General features: G+C 39.8%; 1 protein-coding gene and 1 pseudogene across 1 annotated transcript in view; one reads left to right on the forward strand and one right to left on the reverse strand.

Moving 5' to 3' along the window:
* The first annotated feature begins 6,900 nt into the window (after positions 1 to 6,900).
* Positions 6,901 to 22,036, forward strand: part of CENPJ (centromere protein J) — a 59,048-nt gene continuing 43,912 nt past the window's right edge. The window contains 4 exon segments of the mRNA XM_036018393.1: positions 6,901 to 7,003; positions 14,546 to 15,054; positions 15,870 to 15,993; positions 18,536 to 18,835. Of these exon segments, the coding sequence (XP_035874286.1) occupies positions 14,611 to 15,054; positions 15,870 to 15,993; positions 18,536 to 18,835 (868 nt within the window). The 5' untranslated portion in view covers positions 6,901 to 7,003; positions 14,546 to 14,610.
* Positions 8,988 to 10,831, reverse strand: LOC118498948 (annotated as a pseudogene).

Here is a 22,036-nt window from a genome sequence, read left to right on the forward strand (position 1 = left end):
ACCCTGGGTTGCTTGGTCTGTCCGGCTCCCGAGTTTCACTTGTTTTATGTGTGTGCAAATGTGTGACTCCCAGGTCAGCCAGCTGCTTTGTGCGCCTCACTGGGTCTTCCTGCTGCCACCCCATGCCCAGGGTCATCATATGCTGCCTTGTGAGCCCAAGGTCCGCAAGCCACTGCCTTTTTTTTTTTTTGCCAGGACCCCTCTCTGCCCGGCCGCCCTACTCCTCCTCTCCTACTGGTCTGGATGAATGTGTCTATTTTAACTCCTTGGTTGTCGGACTTCCATACAGTTCAATTTTCTGTCAGTTCTCATTGTTTTTTTTTTTGTTTCTAAATTTTTGTTGTCCCTATTTTGGTTGTGTGAGGAGGCACAGTGTGTCTACCTATGCCTCCATTTTGGCTGGAAGTCCTTAGTTTGTTTTTATTTTTAGAGAGAGGATAAGTGAGGGAGAAAAACATCAGTCTGTGGTTGCCTCTTATGTGCCCCCTACTATGAACCTGTGCTGCAACCCAGGCTTGTGCCCTGACTGGGAATCAAACTGGTGACCCTTTTGGTTCACAGTCCAGCACTCAATCCACTGAGTCACAACAGCCAGGTATAATATATTTATTAACAAATCCATTTCCTAGCTTCTCTGCAATAAGAAGCAAAAGTAGGTAAATTCAGATCAATTAATATTTTAGCATCCTGTTATTTCAAAGTATCTAGATATTTAATCATTTTTACCATTTAACCCAGCAAAACTCCAAAGTTCCAAGTCACTCAAGACTTTGGAAAACTATGTTAAGTTATATTTACAATTATTACTGAAAAGCTTTATTAAAAACTTTTCATTTTAGTGACACCCATTTATGAGGATTTTAAAGTCAGTTATTACCCAAGCCATTTTCTTGACAAATTTGTAACAGAGATAAATAACATGAACATATTCCTGCAAACCAAGGGAAAACAAACATATATTTTATGTTAATAACTCTAAATTATGTCAATTAAATTTGAACTGTTCTAATTATATTATTGATGGCTGGACTTTTTCTGGACAGACCTCATATACCTATTTTTTGTTGTCAGACTGGCAAAAATTATACTTTTTTGGAGTGCTGCAGAATTTTAGTAATTGGTTTATGTATGCCATGAGAGGAAAAGGCTGAAAATTGCTACTTTAAGAAATAGTGTGGCAAATTAAAAAGAGGTATGTGGTATGCAGAGGTCAGATGCTACTTGTTTGAGTTTAGGAAAGTCTGAAGCATGAGGCAAGGGAGGCCATTTGTATGGAAAAGACTTTGAAATTGGCTTTGGTGGGCTCTCCAAGTCTCAGGGTGGGGTGAATAGTGTGAGCCAGGTTGACGGAGACTCAGATCAGATATCATGCCTGCCTGCTGGATCTGTGGTGGTAGTGGTGGGGTCTCAGAAAAGGAACAGCTGCCTCTGCCAGAATTTTTTCTGGCAAAAGTGTAGCCTCCCAACTCTTGCCCTGATGTCAGACAATTTGGTTCTTCCCGGGTTCCTTTCAAGCTGCTACTTCAGTACTGGAGGTCAGAGACAGTGAGTTTGAGTGAGTCCAGAATGTGGCCTCATGCCTGGTACTAGCAACAGCTGGCCTTATTTTGTAGTGTGGCTTATTTTTGGTACCTCCAAGCCCAGCACAAGGAGTGGCCACCTGCAGATTGCTCTGTAGCTCCTACCAGGTAACCCTACAAAAGGCACAGGCAGTGGCTTACCTTGCACCTCCTGGGATGCTCCAGAACCACTGCACCTGGTAGACAGCTTCAGACCATGCTGAATTACAACCCTACTACTTCCATGAGTGATACACTTAAGGGGTAAAGTTGGTGAGCGCCAAAGCCTCACTGAAGTAAGTCCTGCTCTGCAGGGTCAACTCCTGCACAGTAGTTCCTCCCCTGTAGTTGCAGCAGGTCCTCACAGCCAATTGGCCTGGGGGGTCAATCCCTCCCAGTGATGCCAACAGCAGTCAAGGCTCAACTACAACAGGACAGTGCATACAGCCCACATAGGGGCACAAGTGGAGTGCCCATCTCAAGTGATTGTGGAGGCTGTGCCATTGACCCTACAGGAAACCTACTATATTCACTAGGCCACTCTACCAAGTACAGGAGATGTAGACACTCTAATACATAGAAACAAACACAGGGGAGCAGGCAAAATGCAGAAACAAAGAACTGGGTCCCAAGTGAAAAAACAGCAGAAATCTCCAGAAAAAAAAAGCTAAATGAAATGGAGGCAAGCAAACTACCAGATTCAGAGTTCAATACAATGGTTATAACGATGCTCAAAGAACTTAATGAGAACTTCAACAGCATAAAAAATGACACAGAAACCATAAAAAAGAATCAGTCAGAAATGAATGACACACTGACATGAAGAACAATTTACAGGGAATCAACATTGGAGTAGATGAAGCAGAGAACCAAATCAGTGATTTGGAATAAAAGTAAGCAAAAAGCACCCAATCAGAACAGCAATAAGAAAAAAAGAATCCAAAAAAAAAAAAAAAAAGAAGAAGAAGAAGAATCTATGAGGAACCTCTGAAAGAAGTGTACCAACATTTGCATCATAGGGGTGCCAGAAGGAGCCTAGAGAGAAAGAAATTGAAAACCTTTTAAAAAATGACAGAAAAACCCTAATTTGTTAGAGTAAGTAGACATACAAGTCCAGGAAGCACAGAGAGTCCTAAACAAGATAAACCCAAAAAGTTCCAAACCAAGACACATCATAATTAAAATGTCACGGATTAAATACAAGAGAGAATCTTAAGAGCAGCAAGGGAAGAGCAGTTATTTACCTACAGGGAGTTCCCATAACACTGTCAGCTGATTTCTCAACAGAAACTTTGCAGGCCAGAAGGGACTGGCATGAAATTTTCAAAGTGATGAGAAGCAACAACCTACCACCAAGATTACTCTACCCAGCAAAACTATCATTTAGAATCAAAGGACAGATAGCTTCCCTCACAAGAAAAAACGAAAGGCCCTGGCTGGTGTAGCTCAGTGGATTGAGCGCGGACTGGGAACCGAAAAGTGTCCCAGGGTACACTTTCGATTCCCAGCCAGGATACATGCCTGGGTTGCAGGCCATAATCCCCAGCAACCGCACATTGATGTTTCTCTCTCTCTCTGTCTATCTCCCTCCCTTCCCCTCTAAAAATAAACAAATAAAATCTTAAAAAAAAAAGAAAAAGTGAAAGGAATTCATTACCACCGTACTAGTATTACATGAAATGTTAAAGGTCTTCTTGAAGAAGGAGAAGGAGAAGGAGAAGAAGAAAGAAGAAAAAGAAAAAATAAAAGTATGAGGAATAAAATGACAGCAAATACGTATTTGACTTTAAAATATGACAACTGTGTCTAAAAATTAAAATAAACAAAGCAGCCAAACAGAGACAGACTCACAGATACACAGGACATTTTATAGTTGCCAGATGGGAAGGGGGGTTGGGAGATGGGTGAAAAAGGTGAAGGGATTAAGAAATACAAATTCATTGTTACAGAATAGTCATGGAGAAAGTACAGCACAGGGAATATGAGAGGGTATTATTGAATAGCAAGTGGGTCCTGCTCCCTGTAGCCACCCTCTAGGCAAATTCCAGAGGCAGATTTTTGGTAAACAAGGAGTCTTTATTGAAAAGCTACACAATTTTGAAATAACAGCTTTCCACATGCATTAGTCACTTAAGCCTATCAACTAAGGCTGAAATCTTTAACTCTTGAGGTACAGCTTTAATTACTTAAGCCTATCATTTAAAGCTAAAATTAATGGCAGTCTTCTTCCTCAGAGCCTATCCTCTTGATAACACCCAAAGAAACATAACCCTCCACCCTCTGCCATGCCAGACCAGTCCTAGGTTGTGTCTGGAGTTCCTTCGCCCATTTAAAATACCATCCTTTGGGAAACACAGATGGCTACAGCATGATCATTACGCATCCTCAAGGAAGAGAAAGAGCCTACCTTCCTTCAGTTTAAATTTTCCAGCCCATAATTCCATGCTCACCTGAGGCGTTCAGCTTCTCAACCAATCCTGTCCTAGACAGTTTACCAATGCCTCAGGCAACCTCCTTCTATGGCCCCTCCCTAATCCTCCCATGATCCAGTCGGATCTCTCAGTATCAGAAGACCACCCCCCCCATCTCCGGAATTTTTGTATAAATAATTGTGTATTTAAACTTCAGCCACCTTCAAAGTACTCTTCATTTGATTTAATATACCTATCGAGAGTTTTTACTACTGCTCAAAACAGTTTTTGAATGCATCAATTTTGATGCCTTTTAGTGCTTCTGCTGATTTTTGTTTCACCTTTTCCACATCAGAAAAACTTTCCTTTTGCTAGGTTGGGGTCGCTCAAAAATCTGGATGGACACAGAGAGCTAAGGAGAGCAGGGTTTATTAGCGGAGTATGGGGGGGGGGGCCGAAAGTGGAGCCAACCAAGGGGAGGTTGGGACTTGCTCAGTTGTTCTTTTTTTTTTTTTTTTTTTCTTTTTTTTATTTCAATCATTGTTCAAGTACAGTTTTCTCCCCCCTACTCCCGTTCCAGCCCCTCCACCCAACCCTCCCCCCTTCCCCCCATTACCCCCCACCCTTAGTTTTTGTCCATGTGTCCTCCAAATTTGTTCCTGTAATCCCTACCCCTTCCCCCCTGAAATTCCCTCTTCTCTCCCCTCTGGCCACTGTCAGACTATCCCCTATCAGTTGTTCTTAGGTCAGGGTTTTTAAACGCAAAGACCTGTAGTTGGGGTATCAGAGTCTGATCAGCTAGAGCTGGTTGCTGGGTGAAAGCTGCATCCCGTTATACTGGATAGGCCGACCCTAATCTTCCTGGGTAAGGTCTGCAGGCAGCTTCCTGTGGTGCCATTTTCTCACCTAGTGATTTTCATTCCTCCTAGGCCTGCCTAGATCTAACACCTTTGAGGACTTTCTTTCATCTGGGGAAACAAAAAAAGTTACTCAGGGGAGATTGGGTGAATAGGGAGGGTAGAACACAGGGATCATGTTGTTTTTTGGTTAAAAACTGCTGAACATTCAGTGCAATGCGGGTAGATGCACTTGTAAATCACCCATCATGAAATGGAAATATGTCGAGTCTTCAAACAGTTGCCTAGGCTGGTGTGGCTCAGTGAATTTAGTGCCTGCACCAAAGGGTCACTGGTTAGATTTTCAGTGTAGTGCACATGCCTGGGTTGCGTGCCAGGTCCCCAGAAGAGGGTGTGTGAGAAGCAACCACACATTGATGTTTCTCTCCCTCTCTTCCTCCCTCCCTTCCCTTCTCTAAAAATAAATAAATAGAATCTTTAACAACAACAAAAAAAGTGTTCAAAAAGAAGTTCACTGAAGCTGAATCACAACACCAGATGGTACACTGATATAGATGGGGGCAGTTCTATATATCCTAGAACACTCACCTAGTGGGGGCAGCCTACACTACAAGGGACTTGCTCTCTAGAAATAATTCTGGGTTTTTTTTTTGGTCACCCCTTGTATTGTCAATAATTTTCTAATAACTATTGTGGAAGAAAAGGAACCACATACTAAACCTGACAAGCTCAGGGAGGCCTATGTGGCAGCCTTACAAACTCTGAGACCTAAAGTAACCAACCACAGGATGGTCTGACATTAAACACTTTCTAACAGCAGGTCATGGTGGCTAGTCATGTCCTAGGCCGGTATTTTCCCTAACAAAGGTCATTCTTTACCTTAACTGAGCCTGTCTGTTGTCTTTTGCATCTACAATAACATACCTTTGTAAGGTCAATCTCCTTTTGCCAGACCCCTAAAGCACAGGCACCACACCAGGGGTAGACCGCAAATCCCCTCATTTTTATTATCATGTTAATTGTTGACTGTTACTATCCAGTACCCATCTATGTAACCCCCACGTCTCTGCTTTGCTTTCTTCCATCCCCCTAATCTATCACCAATGGATTTCATATAACCCCCTTACGAGTGCTCTTTTGATTGTAATGTACAAAATAAGGTGCTAAATTGCCATTCTCCAGGGCATTTTCTCAATTTGTTGAGGTTTTGCTTCGCGACAATTGTTTTTCCCAAACTTACAAAAATTCGCTACAGGTTTGAGTTTCTTACGTTGAAAGTGCGTATGTTGTCAAATGCGTGCAAGATTTATGGGATGATCACTTAGTAACTTATATAATGTATAATCACTTGGTTGTACACCTGAGACTAATATTGTAGTGTACGTCCAAGGCAACTGAAAAATAAAAACAATGATTTAAAAAATAGTTTGGCCATCGCCTGTGTGGCTCAGTTGGTTAGAGCGTCCTCCCGAGACTCAAGGTTTGCAGGTTCGATTCCCGGTTGATCGCCTCTCTGGGCGTCCGGGATCCCCAGTCCGTTCAAGAGGTAATGGGTCTACTCTCTTAATTTTGCTCCTTTTTCTCCCCTCCCCTCTCTGGTAAAGCAATTTTAAAAAAGGACTCGCGTAAGGCTTAAAAAAATAGTGTGGACGACTGCTTACTTTTACTAAGTCACACTTAGCCAAAGTGGAAAACAAAGACTAAGAGAAACTAAACCTCTAAATCAGACTGACAGTAAGCAGAAGGACCCTCCCCGCACCGCCTCTACTAACGGGCTGAAAGGTTAGCTCCGCCTCCGAATTTTCCTACTCCCGCAAAGGAGTAGGCCCTCCTAGTTCGCAAACGGGTGGAGCTGCCAGTCTATCCCGGAAGTTTACTCTAGGAACGGTTTTCCCTCTGCCTGGCTCCCTCTGCGGCCACAGAGAAGACGCCCCGCCCGGAATCTCCTAGGTAACGACCACCGCTGTTGTGTCGCTGGGAGTGGTAGTTAGCGTGAACCCGGTAGTGTCCGCGTGAACCAGGTGCAGAGTGGCGGGTACACACTACATTTCCCAGCAGCCCTAGGATCAGGGGCGGGGCTCCATCCGGAGGCCGTGATTCTGGCGGCTCTTTTGTAAATGCAGCGGCGATTCCGGCAGTGGTTTGATCGGACAGAGAGGCCTGGGTAGTTGGAGAGGTAATATGTCGGCGAAGGGAGCTGGGCAGCTGGCGGGGTTCGCCGCTTTTAACCTGAAAGGGACTGTGGCGCGCGAGATGTCCAGCTCCAGGCCGCGGGGTCGTTCGGCGCCATCGGGCGGTGATGAACACCTCTTCCAGCTTAACAGGGTTTGGGGGATCCTGCGTTTCTCACCCTACCAGTTCTTGGCCGTACTTTAAGCTGCTGTTAGCGCAGGTACGCAGTCAGCTCAAGGAGAAAAGGGTGTAGAGCGGCGTTGCTTTCTTACCTCTGTACGGTGCAGTCTTTGTCATTACCGTGGTCAGGTCCTTGTCTTTAAAGCTCTGCTGTGGGATCGTGGCTATCTAGGAGGTGTATTTTCGGGGACCGATCAGTTATCACCTTCTCGACCTGCTAGTTACCTTCCACGGTCTTGTGGAGGTTTTGAATTAACTGAATATGTCCACTTCCTCCCTGCTTCGAAAACGGAGTAGATATATTTTCTTCTTTTTAGAAACATTTTAAAAAATGTCATATTTCTTGTTTTATATTAACGTTAAGAAGTTGAAGAGGTGACCAAGTAGTTTCCTGGACTGGAAGGTGACTTAAGTCAGCCGAATGTTTGAAGTCTAGATAAATTTTTAAGGTCTCTAGTTTGTCTTGTTGAATATTCATAGTATCAACATAGATAAATCCCTTCAGATAAATGTGAATTTAAGTGTTTGCAATATTCTATTAGACTTAAAAGCCTTTCCCACAGTCATCACAAACACGAGGAAAAATTTTTATGTTCAGTAGCATCATGTCTGTTAACATTTGTATGAAGTCTACTCGGAAAACCACATACTTAACATACGAAGAAGTTTTTACATTTGTCAAAGGTAACTTTTGCACAAGAGTCTCTACTGTCCGTGATCTCCATCGATATACTTGTAACAACTCTATTTATGTGCATGTCCATTTACCACATGACTATGTAAATTTTATAGATCAGTTCTTTTCATGTCCACAGAACTGATACAAGTGCTGTTCATCATGTTTGGGAGCTCAAGTATTTTCAGTGTAAGGCGACAAGGGTAACTGCAGTCTCGTTTTCAAATTCCATTAAATCTAGATTTTTGATCTAGTAAAATGATGCCATCAATCTTTCAGTTCTTTGGTTGTGTTAGCCACATTTCAGGTGCTCAATAGGCATATGTGACTTGTGGCTACAGTGTTGTACAGCTCAGGTCTATGTAGTTGTATTTTTTTGTTTGTTATACTGCTATACACTTTGCTTTTGTCAGTTAACAGTATATTTTGGATATATGCAGTACTTCCATGTCAACACAATGAGCTTAACTTCTTCTCTTCAATAGCTGCCTAATATGAACACCATGATTATCTGTGCCCCTGTTAATGGCCATTTAAGTTAAACTAGTTTATAACTATTGTGAACTTGTGCCAGTATGGCACAAAATGCCTAGATGTGAAATTGCTGGGGCAAAGTTTCTGTGCATTTACAGTTTGGATAGATATTGTCCAATTGCCCTCCAAAAGGTTGTACTAAGTTTACTTTCCCAGGTAACACTTCATGAAAGTTCCTCTTTTCTATACTACCTGTTAATCAGGTTTTAGTCTTTGCCATCTGAGTATGTGAAAAATGGTATGTTGTTACTGTTTTAATTTCTATTCAACTGAGTGAGGATGAGCATATTTTAATGTTTGCACTAATGTACTTCTTTTTCTATTTGTCTTTTGTATGCTTATGTTTTTCAGACACGAGGTATTAGTCTAAATATGTGTTTGTTTTCCTCCAAATTGCCATTTTTTATTTTCCTTTGGTTTACATATACTATATTGATAAAGTCTAGAATTATGTCTGAAAAATAGTGTGAGATGTCATTCCACTTTGGTACTGGATCTCTAGGCTCTCCTCTCAAGGCATGAATATGGCAGGTCTCCCCCTCTCCCCATCCTCATCAGCCTACAAATATGCTTTTATTTCTTCTGTCTTTAAAAAATCTCTCCCCCCTGCTTCCCTGTGTAGCTACTGTTCTATTTATTTCCTTCCCTTTATAACAAAACTCCTGGAAAGAGTTAACTATATTCACTGTCTCCAGTTTCTTATTCTTTTATATATCCCCTCCATTAAAGCTTTAGCCTCTGCCCCTCAGCTGCTCTCATTGAAGTTATCATGACTTTTGCTTTGCTAAATTTTAGGGTCAGTTCTCAGTTTTCCTCACCTTTCACTGTTAACAGCATTAACATGGCCCTTTATTTCTTGAAACATTTTTTCCACTTGGCTTCAAGGACACTATACTTTTTACACTTTTTTTTTTTTTTTTGGTCTACCCTCAATCCCTTAGTGGTTTCATCCAGGGTCTTTAAATACTATCTACATGCTGAGGCTACTCACACCTGTGCTCACAGCCTTGGCCTCATCTGTGAATTACTATACATTCTTGTGCGTCCAGTTGCCTACATGATGTCTCTGCTGAGATGTCTGATAGGTATCTTAAAATGTCCTAAAGTCATCTCTGAACTTTCCCCCAAACCTGTTTCATCCCTCATGAGTTTTCCTCATTTCAGTTAATGGCAACTCTGTTCTTCCAGTTGTTTAGCCAGAAATTTTATTTTATTTTATTATTGTTATTCTATTACAGTTGTCCCAATTTTTCCCCCTTTGCCCTCCTTCGCTCTCCCCGGTGGAGAGAGAGTCTACCCCTCTCTCCCACAGTCAATCCCCACAACGTCGTCCATGTCCATCGGCCATTCATACATGGTATTTGACTAGTACTTTCCCTATAGCCAGAAAATTTTAAGGAATAAAGTAGAGGGTCTCAGTGACCTGGAGGTATTATAAATTGTAAAGGAGGAGTAGTGGGTTATATAGTCTGATCATATGAGGTTGAAAGTTGGGTGCTTTTTTAAAAAAACAGTACAGAAGTCTTCCCTCCCCCCCTTTTTTTTTATATTTACCATACCATGAATTCATAGGGAATGGGTTCCAGAAGCTCAGGGTACTTTTCATTGGTTCTCACACAGTGTGCTTCTCTGGGTGGAGCAGGCTGGTGCTTCAGTTGAACCCAGGTACCTTCCTCTTTGGCTTCCTTGTTTTTCTGATCATTTTTCTTCACACATTTCAGGAAGTTATCTTGGCTTTTAGAATGCTTACTATACCCCAGTATGTACATTGATTCTCTTGGCAGGAATCTTGCCCTTGTTTGTTCATAACAATGCTTCCTGTGTGCTGTGTGACACTGTAGGCTCTTCCAGCTTTGCCATGGTAACATTTGTAGAACATTCCTTTTTAACAGTGCCCATTCCGTTGAGATCTACAATATCACCTTTTTTGTAGATTTGCATCTATGTGGCTAAAGGAACATCTCCATGTTTTCTAAAAGGCCTAGATAATATATAGCAGTGCCTCTCTTCTTTACCTTTGTGTTAGTCATTTTGGCGAATTACTGGATGATTGCAGGGTGCCTGGGTATCACTCTGTCTATGCTAGCTGTACCATTAGCTCCTTCTCTTCCACCAGATCCATAATTTCATCCTCTAAATGAGGACTCTCTGTCTCCAATCTAAAAATACAATCTGCTTCCCCCACACAGCTTTTATTTTTCTCCTTAGTGTTTATTACTATTTAACATATTGTATAATTTAGTTTTATGTGTATGTATTTCTCCATTCTGAAATAATACCTTGTATTGAGTTAGAAAACAAATGCTTATTGAGAAAAATCAGAATGCAGATGAGGAATGGCGTATGTTCTTAGCGATATCTTCATTATGTTTATTGCACAATGACAGAGTTACACAAGGAAATTCATTATTTTACAGCAGGGGTGTCCAACCTTTTGGTGTCTCTGGGCCACACTGGAAAAAGAAGAGTTGTCTTGGGTCACACATTCAATACACAAATACTAACAAAAACTGATGAGCAAAAACAAGGTCCGTGCATAATTTTTGTGATGTCCACCACCATAGATAAGCAAAAAAGTCCTCACATAATAACCCTAATTATTCAGCAGCCCTTTTGGTAATCTTTTAAAGTTGTTGATGAGGTCCCAAGTTTGTGATCACTAATATAGGAAATGTACATATCTAAGTAATAAAATGTCATTAATTTTTAAAAATATTTTTTATTATAAAAGTAAAAAAAAACTAGTGGGTTGACATTGTATTTGAGAAACTAGCTCGTCAATATCTGTTTTGATAGAATAGTTGCAATTCTCAGTGAGTTCTCAAGGTGCTCATCAGATACTTTGGTTCTAATTTTACTCTTCTGTTTCATTCTTTTTTCTACTCTAGAATATGTTTCATTCTTTTTTCTTTTAAATATTTTGGTTATTTATTAACAGGGGAAGGGAGAGAAAAAGAGAGGGAGAGAAATGTCACTGTGTGGTTGCCTCTCACATGCCTCCTATTGGGGACCTGGCCCACAACCCAGGTATGTGCCCCGACAGGGAATTGAACCTTTGGTTCTCAGGCTGGTCAGTGCTCAACCCACTGAGCCACACCAGTGAGGGCTTAATGTGCTTCATTCTTGAAAATAGTTGCTTGCAAATGTCGGTGCTGCCAAATACCGATGACATGAATATGGCATGATTGTGAAGCAAGGGATATTTGTCTCTGGGGAGATAGGACCTACCTATAAATGATGTCCAGTAAAGAGACACAATCAAATTTTTCTTTAAGTTCAATGTCAGATTGCAGCTGTATGCATTCCATTTGAAAATTGGCAGGTAACACATTTTGTTCACTGAAAATGGAGTCACAAATATAGGAAAATATTGATTATTTTCCTGGAAATCTTGAAATCTGTTTTCAAATTCTTGTATCAATTTGAAAATCAAGGCTGCATATTTTTCACTGTTCACAGGACTGTGTTTAGCCAATGTGTAGAAATGTACAACATTGTTTGCCTTAATTTGAGCTTGCTATAATTTCAGTTTCATTTGGAACACTGTTATAGTTTGAAACGTGGTATTGATAAATCAGTTTTCACCTTGAAGATGCATGTTTACATCATTTAAATGAGCAGTTAAATCCAGTAAAAATGCTAAATCTGTAAGCCAGTTTTCATTGTCTAGTTCTGGTACAAATTTGTTTTTTGATACCATAAAAAACTTGATAACATGTTGCAGATTATACAGTCTTTTTAACATTTGGCCTCAATTTGGCCCTCCTACTTCCAAAAAGTAAATTATGTCACCATAATCAACATCAGTACTTCTAAGGAATTCCTGGAACTGGGGGTGATTCAATCCCTCGGCTCTTATGCAATTCACAGTCTCGATGATTTGCATGACGTTATGCATTTTTAGAGCTCTTGTACATAAATTTTCTTGATGTACTGTGCAGTGATACTTCATCAGATGTGAATTTTGGGTGGCAATTGCATTATCATCTATCAGTTTTACAAGTCCCTCTCTTTTACCCACCATCGCCAGGGCACCATCAGTTATGTTGGCAATGGACAAAGAAAATCGCTTTAACGTATTTTTTATTGCTTCATACAGATCTGTTGATTTAGTTGTGACTTTTAATGGCACTAAAGAGGCTATTTCTTCAGCGACATATTTGTCATAAAAATGATGAATATAAAAATATCTCTAATAAAAATGGCAACTTGAGCTGTATTTGTATCATCAGTGCTATCATCCATTGCCAAAGCACAAAAATTAAACTTCTTTTGATGGATTTTCCAACTTCTTCAATTCACTTGGCTATAGTGTGAGACAAACTGATTTTAGAAATATTCCCCTTTTTTTTCAGGGCAAATCCATATCTGCCACACTTTCTTTACATTGCTTAGTAAACTTACCATCAGTAAATGGTTTTGAATTTTTTTGCTATTAAATATACTACCACATAACTAGTTTTTACACTGGAATCTGCCTGAGTTGTAACTTTTTGAAAAAATTTTTGTTGAGAGGACAGACTTTTTTTCAGTTCCACTACTTTGTCGTTAATGGCACAGTCCTTTGTATGCATTGAATTTGGCAGCATGTTTTTGCATATGGTGCCTTTTCAAGTTATAGTCTTTGAAAATGTGCACAAATTCCCTACAAATTAAGCAGAGTGCCTTACTATTTGCCTCAACAAAAAAGTAGTCATCTGTCCACTTTTCATTGAACAATCTTCTGTCATCTGTAATTTTTCTTTTGGGAGGTTCTGTTTTCTTTTGAGATGTTGTAGAAGCCATGCTAGGATTAAAACAATAATAATAGGTAAGGGACTTTATTTACTTTTATTATGAAAATTAATTGACAGGAAAACAGAAAGCAAGGTTTGGGCCCTTCCACAGCCCTCTCAGCTGCTGATGCAGGGCAAGGCAGGGGGCTGTGAAGCCCTCCAGGTGACATATGAGGTGCGGCCAAGGTGTGGAAGTACCTTTAATAATCGAATAAGAATGTTTATCTGACTTCTAAATAACATTAAACACCTAATGTTGCAATGGTAGATTGAAATATCATTGAAATCGCTGCCTGGCTAAGTCACCACGAGCACATGTAACATCTGATGGTATCAGTTCTACTGTCTGTGCTTAGAAGATAACATACTGGAAACTGCACACTGTTGTAAAACTGAAGCCACACGTGTATAAATAGCAAGAACATACATACATTTATTTTACCTGACACTGTGACACATAATCACAAAATATCTCAAATCTCTGTTTTAAGTAAATTTATGATTCTGTGTTGGGCTGCATTCATAGTCACCTTGGGCCTCAGACAGGCCGTGGGCCTTGGGTTGGACACCCCTGTTTTAGAGTATGTTTCACATAGAGTAGCTGTTGCTTGGTATGAACCAATGTAATTTTCGTTGAACATTGAATGAATGCAAATAATACTTTATAGTACTGAATTTATTTTCAATAATATAACCTTAGTTGTGATTTAATTTTAGCAAACATTTATCAGATTTCTCCTACCTGCCAGGAATGGATGATGCTAGGCTGTACTGAATATACAGATATCTTCAAGGAACTCCCAGCTGGGTTGATTAGAGACACAAAAGCAAAATACCACAAATAGTGGGATGGATGCCAAAATAGTGATGGCAGAGACCTCTAGGAATACAGATGAGGGACTACCTGGTGAGGGAGGGGTTAGAGAGATGAAGGAGTAAGAGGCAGTGGGAAACAGTGCCAGGTAAAGCCATGGGGGTGGGGATGATTTCTGTCCTAGGTTTGGGAGAGCACGGGTTCCTCAGGTGGGCAAAGAACCAATCTCATACCGGGACCAGAGGCATGAAAGTGATTGATGTGAGTGTTTGATATTGAGAGGATTTTTTTTTCCTTTGATAATCAAATAACTTAGAAAACTGCTTAGTGCCCATAGTTTTAGATCAACTGATCTAGCGCTTGTTTAAAATCATCAAAATGATTAGATCAGAAAGGAACTTAGTTTGTTGATCCCCTGAATTTGAACTAAAAAAACAAACAAACCCATGTAGCTCAATGCCCAACTGCTTTGCTAGTTAAAGCCTTTTACATATGAAATATTTAGTAGATTTTTGTGGTAGGTCAAGGTTTGGGTAGACTATCTTTAATACTTCTTGTCTTCTACAGGTGTTGGAAATTAATAGCTCTTCTAGCTTTTACATTATTTAAATATAGTAGAAAATTGGACTGATATGTTCTTGATGCCAACCTCTCCAGAGTTAAACAGTGGGCAGGACTTCCTAACCCAGTGGATGACCAATTCTTCTCGGGCTGGAGTTATATTAAATCGTGGATTTCCCATTTTGGAAGCAGATGAAGAGAAGCGAGTGAATGTGAACATTTCCACCAGCTTTGCTGTTAAAGCCACACATTTTTCAAATAGTTTCACTTTCATAAGTGAAGAAGAATCACTTAGTGAAGAACAGAATTTGGAGTCTAACAGCCCTTACAGACTACAGTCAGATAAATCCGAAACAGACGCAGTCTTTCCTCTGCCTAAAGAGGAACCACAGCCAGTGGCATGTCAGGATGCTCCTGGACCCTGGGAACGTAACAAAAGTGACTTTATCTTGGATCTTGGGAGTGAATTCAGAGAAGTGGCTTGTAAAGACCCACTTTGTAAGAAGCTTGAACAGGTACAACAGGACTTGGCCTAATACGTATTTGTGTTATTGCAGGTTTTTGTTTATGATGAAAGTTACCAGTTTCAGGTCCTCTTGTTTCTTCCCCTTTACAGTGAAATCCTCAAAATACTGAATTTTGCCTTTTGTTTAATATGAAACATTAAAGCATGTTTAATATTTAAGACATAAATGTAACACTTAAGATAACACCTTCAGCTTTCTATCTCACTTGGTAAAAGCTAAAGTAGAAATTGTTGATTGGGGGGAAAGCTGATCATAATGTGCTGATTACCTATTTTTAAGAATCAAAGGATTTTTCTGTTTCTTAATTGAAAGTGTCAGTATGGTTTCCATCATAAAAAATTGAATTTTATAGTTTTGGTGGCAGATTTAGTTACTTAGAGAGCCTTATTTGAAACTCTTTATTAGGGAAGATATAAGAAGGGAGCTGGGAGGGATTAAGATTAGTGTAAGGAGTGAAGGTCCATAAAGAAATGTAAAGTTGAGCCCTGGCTAGTTGGCTCAGTAGGTTGGAACAGCATCCCTTAAACCAAAAGGTTTCAGTTTAGATTTTGATTTCTGGCCAGGGCACGTTACTAGGTTGCAGGTTTGATCCTCAGTCAGAGGGCATACAGGAGGCAACTGATCAATGTGAACATCAATGTTTCTCTCTCTCTCTCTTTCTCTCTCCCCTCCCCATTTTCCTCTCCCTCTCCCACTGCCTCCCTCCCTCTCTCTCTAAAATCAATAAACATATCCTCAGCTGGGGATTTAAAAAAAAAGAAATGCAAAGTTAGTTTAATAAAGTTAATTTTATGTTTAAAAAGCTGAAAGAGGTGCAACAGAAGAAGCAGGAACAACTGAGGAGGCAGCAGTTGGAGCAACTGCAAAGACTCATGGATGAACAAGAGAAGCTGCTCACTATGGTGTCTGGGCAGCATGTACTCCCAGGTATTTTTTTTTTTTTTTTTGCTTACATGGGGCCTTCAATTTGTATAGTGATAGATGGTTACACACATTTCTTACCTTGAATTGTTTGACAGGTTATTTCTACCATTTCTCTATTATATGTTGCAAACTCTAGTTTCTTTAGGAGCCAGGCAGATAGCTGCAGTGGTAGTGGTGTAATATAGTTGGGACAAGTGAAAGCTGTACTATTCTGGAGCATTCGTGTCCTTACAGACATTCACATTTATTTATAACATAAAATTTAAAAAAGACCTGGCAGAGTAAAAGATCTAGAGCCAAAGTTGGCATAGGGCTCCTGGTTTACAAGCCCTGCCTGATGAATGAAAAACTGCCCTGGGTCATAGATGTAAATATGTGTAGAAGCCACTCTACTAAGCGGAAAAACTATTCCAGAAATATTTTCTGTTTAGTTGATGACAGTTCTTTTGTTGTGTGCTCAATCAGTTAATAGCATGATGTTTGTATCAGGGGAAAAGCCTGTTGAAATGTGTCTGGAACAGTGACTTTGAAAGTTTGTTGACCTTTGTAGCAAGAAAAGCATTTTAAATCATGACTCATAATGTCAAAGAAATTTCAATAAATCAGCCTTTATTGATGTGTCTGGTATATAGCAGGGATAGTTACTACTTTGTTTATTCTATGTAAAAAAAAAAATGCCTGTTGTGTCTTGTTGAATCTGATGATAAAACGACTAATGGATTGTGTCCCCACAGTTTGAAAACCAGTGGTCTGGAGCAATGTCTGCTTGGTGCTACCTTTGAAAAGATAAACTTCACTGATTTAGAACAGTGCCTGTTGTGTTGAGAAAGTTGTAATTGAGAATACAAAGAAGATAAGACTCTGGCAAATGAGTGTGCAGAGTGTGGCTGTGTGGGATTTGGGGACTAATGGGAGTGGTGAGGATGAAAAGTGTAGCAAATGAAGAGTGGTTTAAGGAGTTTGGATGTCACAGGTGATGATGTTCTTGCTTCTCCCCCCTCCACCCTGGCCCCACCAAGATAGAAAACAAGAGAGGAGGTGAAACATGCAAAAGAAGAGGTTTGCTAAAAACAAATTATAGGGAAAGGGGGACAGTTGGATGCAACAAGGGAACACATACTAAGGAAAGAATACAGCTCCTTGAACTGCTGCCGGGGTCTGGCTTATATATGGTTTGGTCATTCACGCAGGCACAGTGTAGATTTGCTGTCCAGGAACTCTGGTTTGGCAGGTAGATATCCACTAGTGCACATATAGAGTGGAGCTCTTTGGGGGGACACTTGAAACTTATTTAGGAGAGGCTCACAAAAAAAAAATTGAGAGCGTTCACAGTCATTTAACAGGCTTAGCCTGTGTCAATTCTTAAGTAAAACTAAAAAAAAAAAAAAAAAAAAAAAAAGCAAAACTGCAAGTGCAGGTGATGATGAATAGAGTGACTGGTGGAACAGTTATGTCCTGCAGTCCTGCTTTTGAGCTGAAGGTACCAGGAGTTTCCGTTTTGTTTTTGTATCATCAATGCCTGTGTCAACACAGTGAAATGGGCAGTACTGTCTTAATGTTTTGTGAAAATAGCTTTGACCTGGTGGTGCCTGAAAGAGTCTTGGAGACCTCCAGGGTTTACACACTTTGAGAGCTTCTGCTTTAGGATATTGCTTTTTTTTAGTGACATGTTCAGGTTGAAGTGGGATGACTATTAGTCAAAAATATTTAAGTGGAGTGAGTACTGTTATAAAGGAAGGGCAGTTGAACGTGATATTCAATGAGGATCTACCTGATGTCTAGTTTTATTTGTGGACTAGGGGTGAGGTAGACAGGTGGCATGGCTCTTTTGTAAAACACTTTCCATCGTGCCTTCACTTCTAAATTTAGTGAGACGATCAGGGAGAACAGAAGGGTAGCAGGATTTCATGGGGCTGGTATAGCAGGCAAGATGGCTAGTATTGTCATCTAGCCTCCAAGACATATGTACAAGGGGGATCTTGTTTATTGGGTTATTTCAAAAGCTGAGACTTAAGGCACAAAACAGGAGAAGAGTAGTGCAGGAAATTTAGAAACTACAGAAAAAGTGTAAAACAGAAAAAGCACCCATAATTCCATTACCTGAGATACCAAAATGGCAACTGTAATCTGAAAGGAAGGTACTTTTCTATGCTGTGACACAGAGAGTATGACTGTTAGGGAACAGCACAGATCACTTGTAACTGTCTGCATTGAAGCTGTCTAAGTGCGAGCTGTTACGGGGCTGTGAGCTGAGGACACCAGGAGTGCTTACCGCAGTTGGCGCCTGAGTGGAGCCTTACAGAGCTGCCCTGCCTTACACATACTGTCTGCACATGAATCACAGTGCAGACATGTTTTCAATTAAAATTATTCAAGGGTCACTTTGGATTTTTACAACTTTTAAGATTTTGTTAAATACAATTTCCTAATAAAGAGAAAAAAAAACTTTTATCACTTTGGAGAAAACCTTTTGGTGGGGTCACTAACAGGCAGAAGCCAAAATGTTACAGAAAGACATCAGTTTGTTGATTTTCTTAATTACGAGGTTTAACTCTGCTGCCTGATGATCAGAGCCAGAAGCACAGATCTCCAGGAGGTTCAACCACCGAAGAGAAACCCAGATTCTTCTTACCATCATCTCTCTACCAGAATCAAACTCAAGAAAAAACACGCACTTCCAACATTTTGTCCAATGAACAAAACAACTTCTGCAGAACTACTCGTCAAGATTTTGTCTTAACTTCAAAGAGTGGTGCTTCTCCCAATTTGTTTTATGCAGCACGGTATGAAGAAGCACTTGTGAAAAAAAATGATTTGAAGGAGGAAAACTATAACCATTCTAAAGGTGAGTTACTTATATTTCTTCTGCACTTAACCAAGAGTGTTACCAAGTTGTCCTAAGACAAGAAGAGTCCTTTAGGCATTTTTCTCCTGTCCCCTTGTCTTTAATTATGAGGTCCTACATGCTGCACAGCCACTGAACCTGAATTGGATGACGAGTTGGACACAGAATTTGTGACTTTTCAAGAATAGTCTCAGTACTCATACTGACTTCACACTTTGCATGGTAGCATGTGGACTTAGAAAGTTCTCTTGTAACTTTTTCTTTGAGAGCTTAGAAATAGTGTGAGGTTAATTTAAAATGTGTGTGGTGTCAGGGCACTTGATAGAAAATGTGAAATGTGAGAAGGTTGGTGATGGGATTAATTACCCATAAAAAATCTCCCCTAACCCAGACACTCTGTGTTCACCATACCTCTGTATTACTCGTATCTAGCACATTCCTGCTACAGAAATGGCACTTAGTGTCTGATGGTCTAAACTCATAGATCTCTTGTATGATGTTTTTCTGCTCCCTACTTCACATTTCATAATTATAGAAAATTGTACAGTAAGTTGTGTTCCTTCTCACTCAACATGGAAAATGCTTATGGTATATTCTATAGTCTTTATAATGATAACTTTAATAATTTCATCATTGTGCTACTTTAGTAATATGTCATGATTTAATGTTCTTTGTGAAATACTAAGTTGTTTCTAGTACTTTAAATGTTAATTTAATTTCCAATTCTCAAGAACACACTTTTTCGAGTTATAGAAAAATGCAAATAATATGAGAGATGTCTATGCTTACTAACTAGAGTAATTCCTAACTTAGAGTAATTCCTGGTATGGAATGGTCAAATGCCTTTTTCTTATTTTTTTAAAATAATACATTGCCTAACCTTTTATTTTTGAAAACTTCAAACATCCATGAAACTTGAAAGGCCACTACAGTAATTACCAGCATACCACCACCTAGATTTAACAGTTAATATTTTACCATATTTACTTTGTGTTTATTTGTGTGTGTGTATTATATATGTGTGTGTGTATTATATATGTGTGTGTGTATATATACACACACATACACACACAATATATGGTTTGCTGAGTCATTTCATTGCAGCTATATGCAGACATTATGTTATATCATTTTATATATTTCAGCATTTTATTGTCCTGAAAATTAGGACATTCTTTGTATAACCACAGTATTATTATTATACCTAGGGACATTAACAGCAATTCTTTAATATTCAGATCCATCTTAGAGTTACCCTATTATCCCAAAATCTCTTTTAAAAGGTTTTTATTTTAGATTTTTAAAAAAACCAGAATCCAATCATGTATTACATTCAGTTGTTTAAATCTTTAGTCTTTTTAATTTAGGGAAGCTCACATTTTTCATAACATTAGTGTTTTGAAGAATGTTGTTTTTTTATTTTTATTTTTAAATTTTGAAAAAGATTTTATTTATTTATTGTTAGACAGAGGGGAAGGGAAGGAGAAGGGGGGAGACACATCAATGTGTGGTTGCTTCTTGTGCTCCCCCTACTGGGGACCTGGCCTGCAACCCAGGCATGTGCCCTGTCTGGGAATCAAGCCTGTGACCCTTGGGTTCATAGGCTTAGACTCAATCCACTGAGCTACACCAGCCAGGGCTCTCCTATCTATTTTGTGCCTACCAGTTATGCTTCTTATTCCCTGTACTTTTCCCCCATTCTTCTCCTTCTCCCTTCTTGCTACTAACCCTCCATGTGATCTCCATTTCTATGATTCTCTTCCTGTTCTAGTTGTTTGCTTAGTTTGTTTTTGTTTTGTTTTGTTTTTCCAATTCTGTTGATAGTTGTGAGTTTGTTGTCATTTTACTGTTCATATTTTTGATCTTTTTCTTAGGTAAGTCCCTTAACATTTCATACAATTAGGACTCAATGATGATAAAGCCCTTTAACTTGACCTTATCTGGGAAGCACTTTATCTGCCCTTCCATTCTAAGTGATAGCTTTGCTGGATAGAGTTATCTAGGTTGTAGGTCCTTGCTTTTCCTCTCTTTGCATACTTCTTGCCAGTCCCTGGCCTTCAAGGTTTATTTTGAGAAATCAGCTAATAGTCTTATGGGAACTCCTTTGTAGACAATGTTCTTTTCTCTTAATGCTTTTAAGATCCTCTTTTTATCTTTAACCTTTGTCATTTTAATTACGATGTGTCTTAGTGTTTTCCTCCTTGGGTCCAACTTCTGTGGGACTCTCTGTGCTTCCTGGACTCATATGTCTATTTCCTTTGCCATATTGGGGAAGTTTCATTATTTTTTCAAATAAGTTTTCAATTTCTTGGTCTCCTCTTCTTCTGGCACCCCTATGATTTGGATATTGGAACATTTAAAGTTGTTCAGAGGTTCCTAAGCTTCTCCTCATTTTTTGAATTCTTATTTCCTTATTCTGTTGCAGTTGAATGTTTATTTCTTCTTTTTTGTTCCAAATTGTTTATTTGAGTCCCGGTTTCCTTCTGTTCACTGTTGGTTCCCTGTATATTTTTCTTTATTTCTTTTTGTATAATTTTCACTTCTTCCTTTATTTTGTGGCTGTACCCAGTTGTTTCTCTGAACATCCTTGTTACCAATGCTTTGAACTCTGCGTCTGATAGGTCCTTATCACTTATTTCTTTTTCTGGAATTTTGATCTGTTCTTTTATTTGGACTATAGGTCTTTGTCTCTTTAATTTGGCAGGCTCCCTGTGTTTCTGTGTATTAGGTGGAGCTACTTTGACTCCCATGTGGGTGCACCTGTAATGTTCCAAGGGGCCGAGCCTTACGTATTTGCCAGGGCGGTGCAACCAGCTTCACTACTTTGTGGCACTGTATGTGAGGGAGAGGTCAGAGAGAAAACACTGCTGCTTGCTCATCCCATGCCCCATTTTCAGTCACTGCCCTGGTACCGATTTCCAGTTGGGTGGGTTTGTATATGTTCTAGGACCCTGTGGATACTTTAAAATGACTCTTCTGAGCACTGGAAGTTTCTTCTACCACCCCTAGCTCCACTGGTTTTTACAGGCAGAGGTTATGAGGCTTTATTTTCCCTCTTGCTGGAACCCTGGGCTGTGTGGTGTGACCTAGGGCTGGGATCACTGACTCCCCAGTTGCCCCTCCTCGTTTTTATCTGCTGCACATGAATGTGAGATTGCCCTATCTGAAGCCGCAGCCACTGCTGCTGCTTCGCCACTCCAC

Source organism: Phyllostomus discolor, chromosome 2, assembly GCF_004126475.2.
Source record: "Phyllostomus discolor isolate MPI-MPIP mPhyDis1 chromosome 2, mPhyDis1.pri.v3, whole genome shotgun sequence".
Taxonomy (NCBI): domain Eukaryota; kingdom Metazoa; phylum Chordata; class Mammalia; order Chiroptera; family Phyllostomidae; genus Phyllostomus; species Phyllostomus discolor.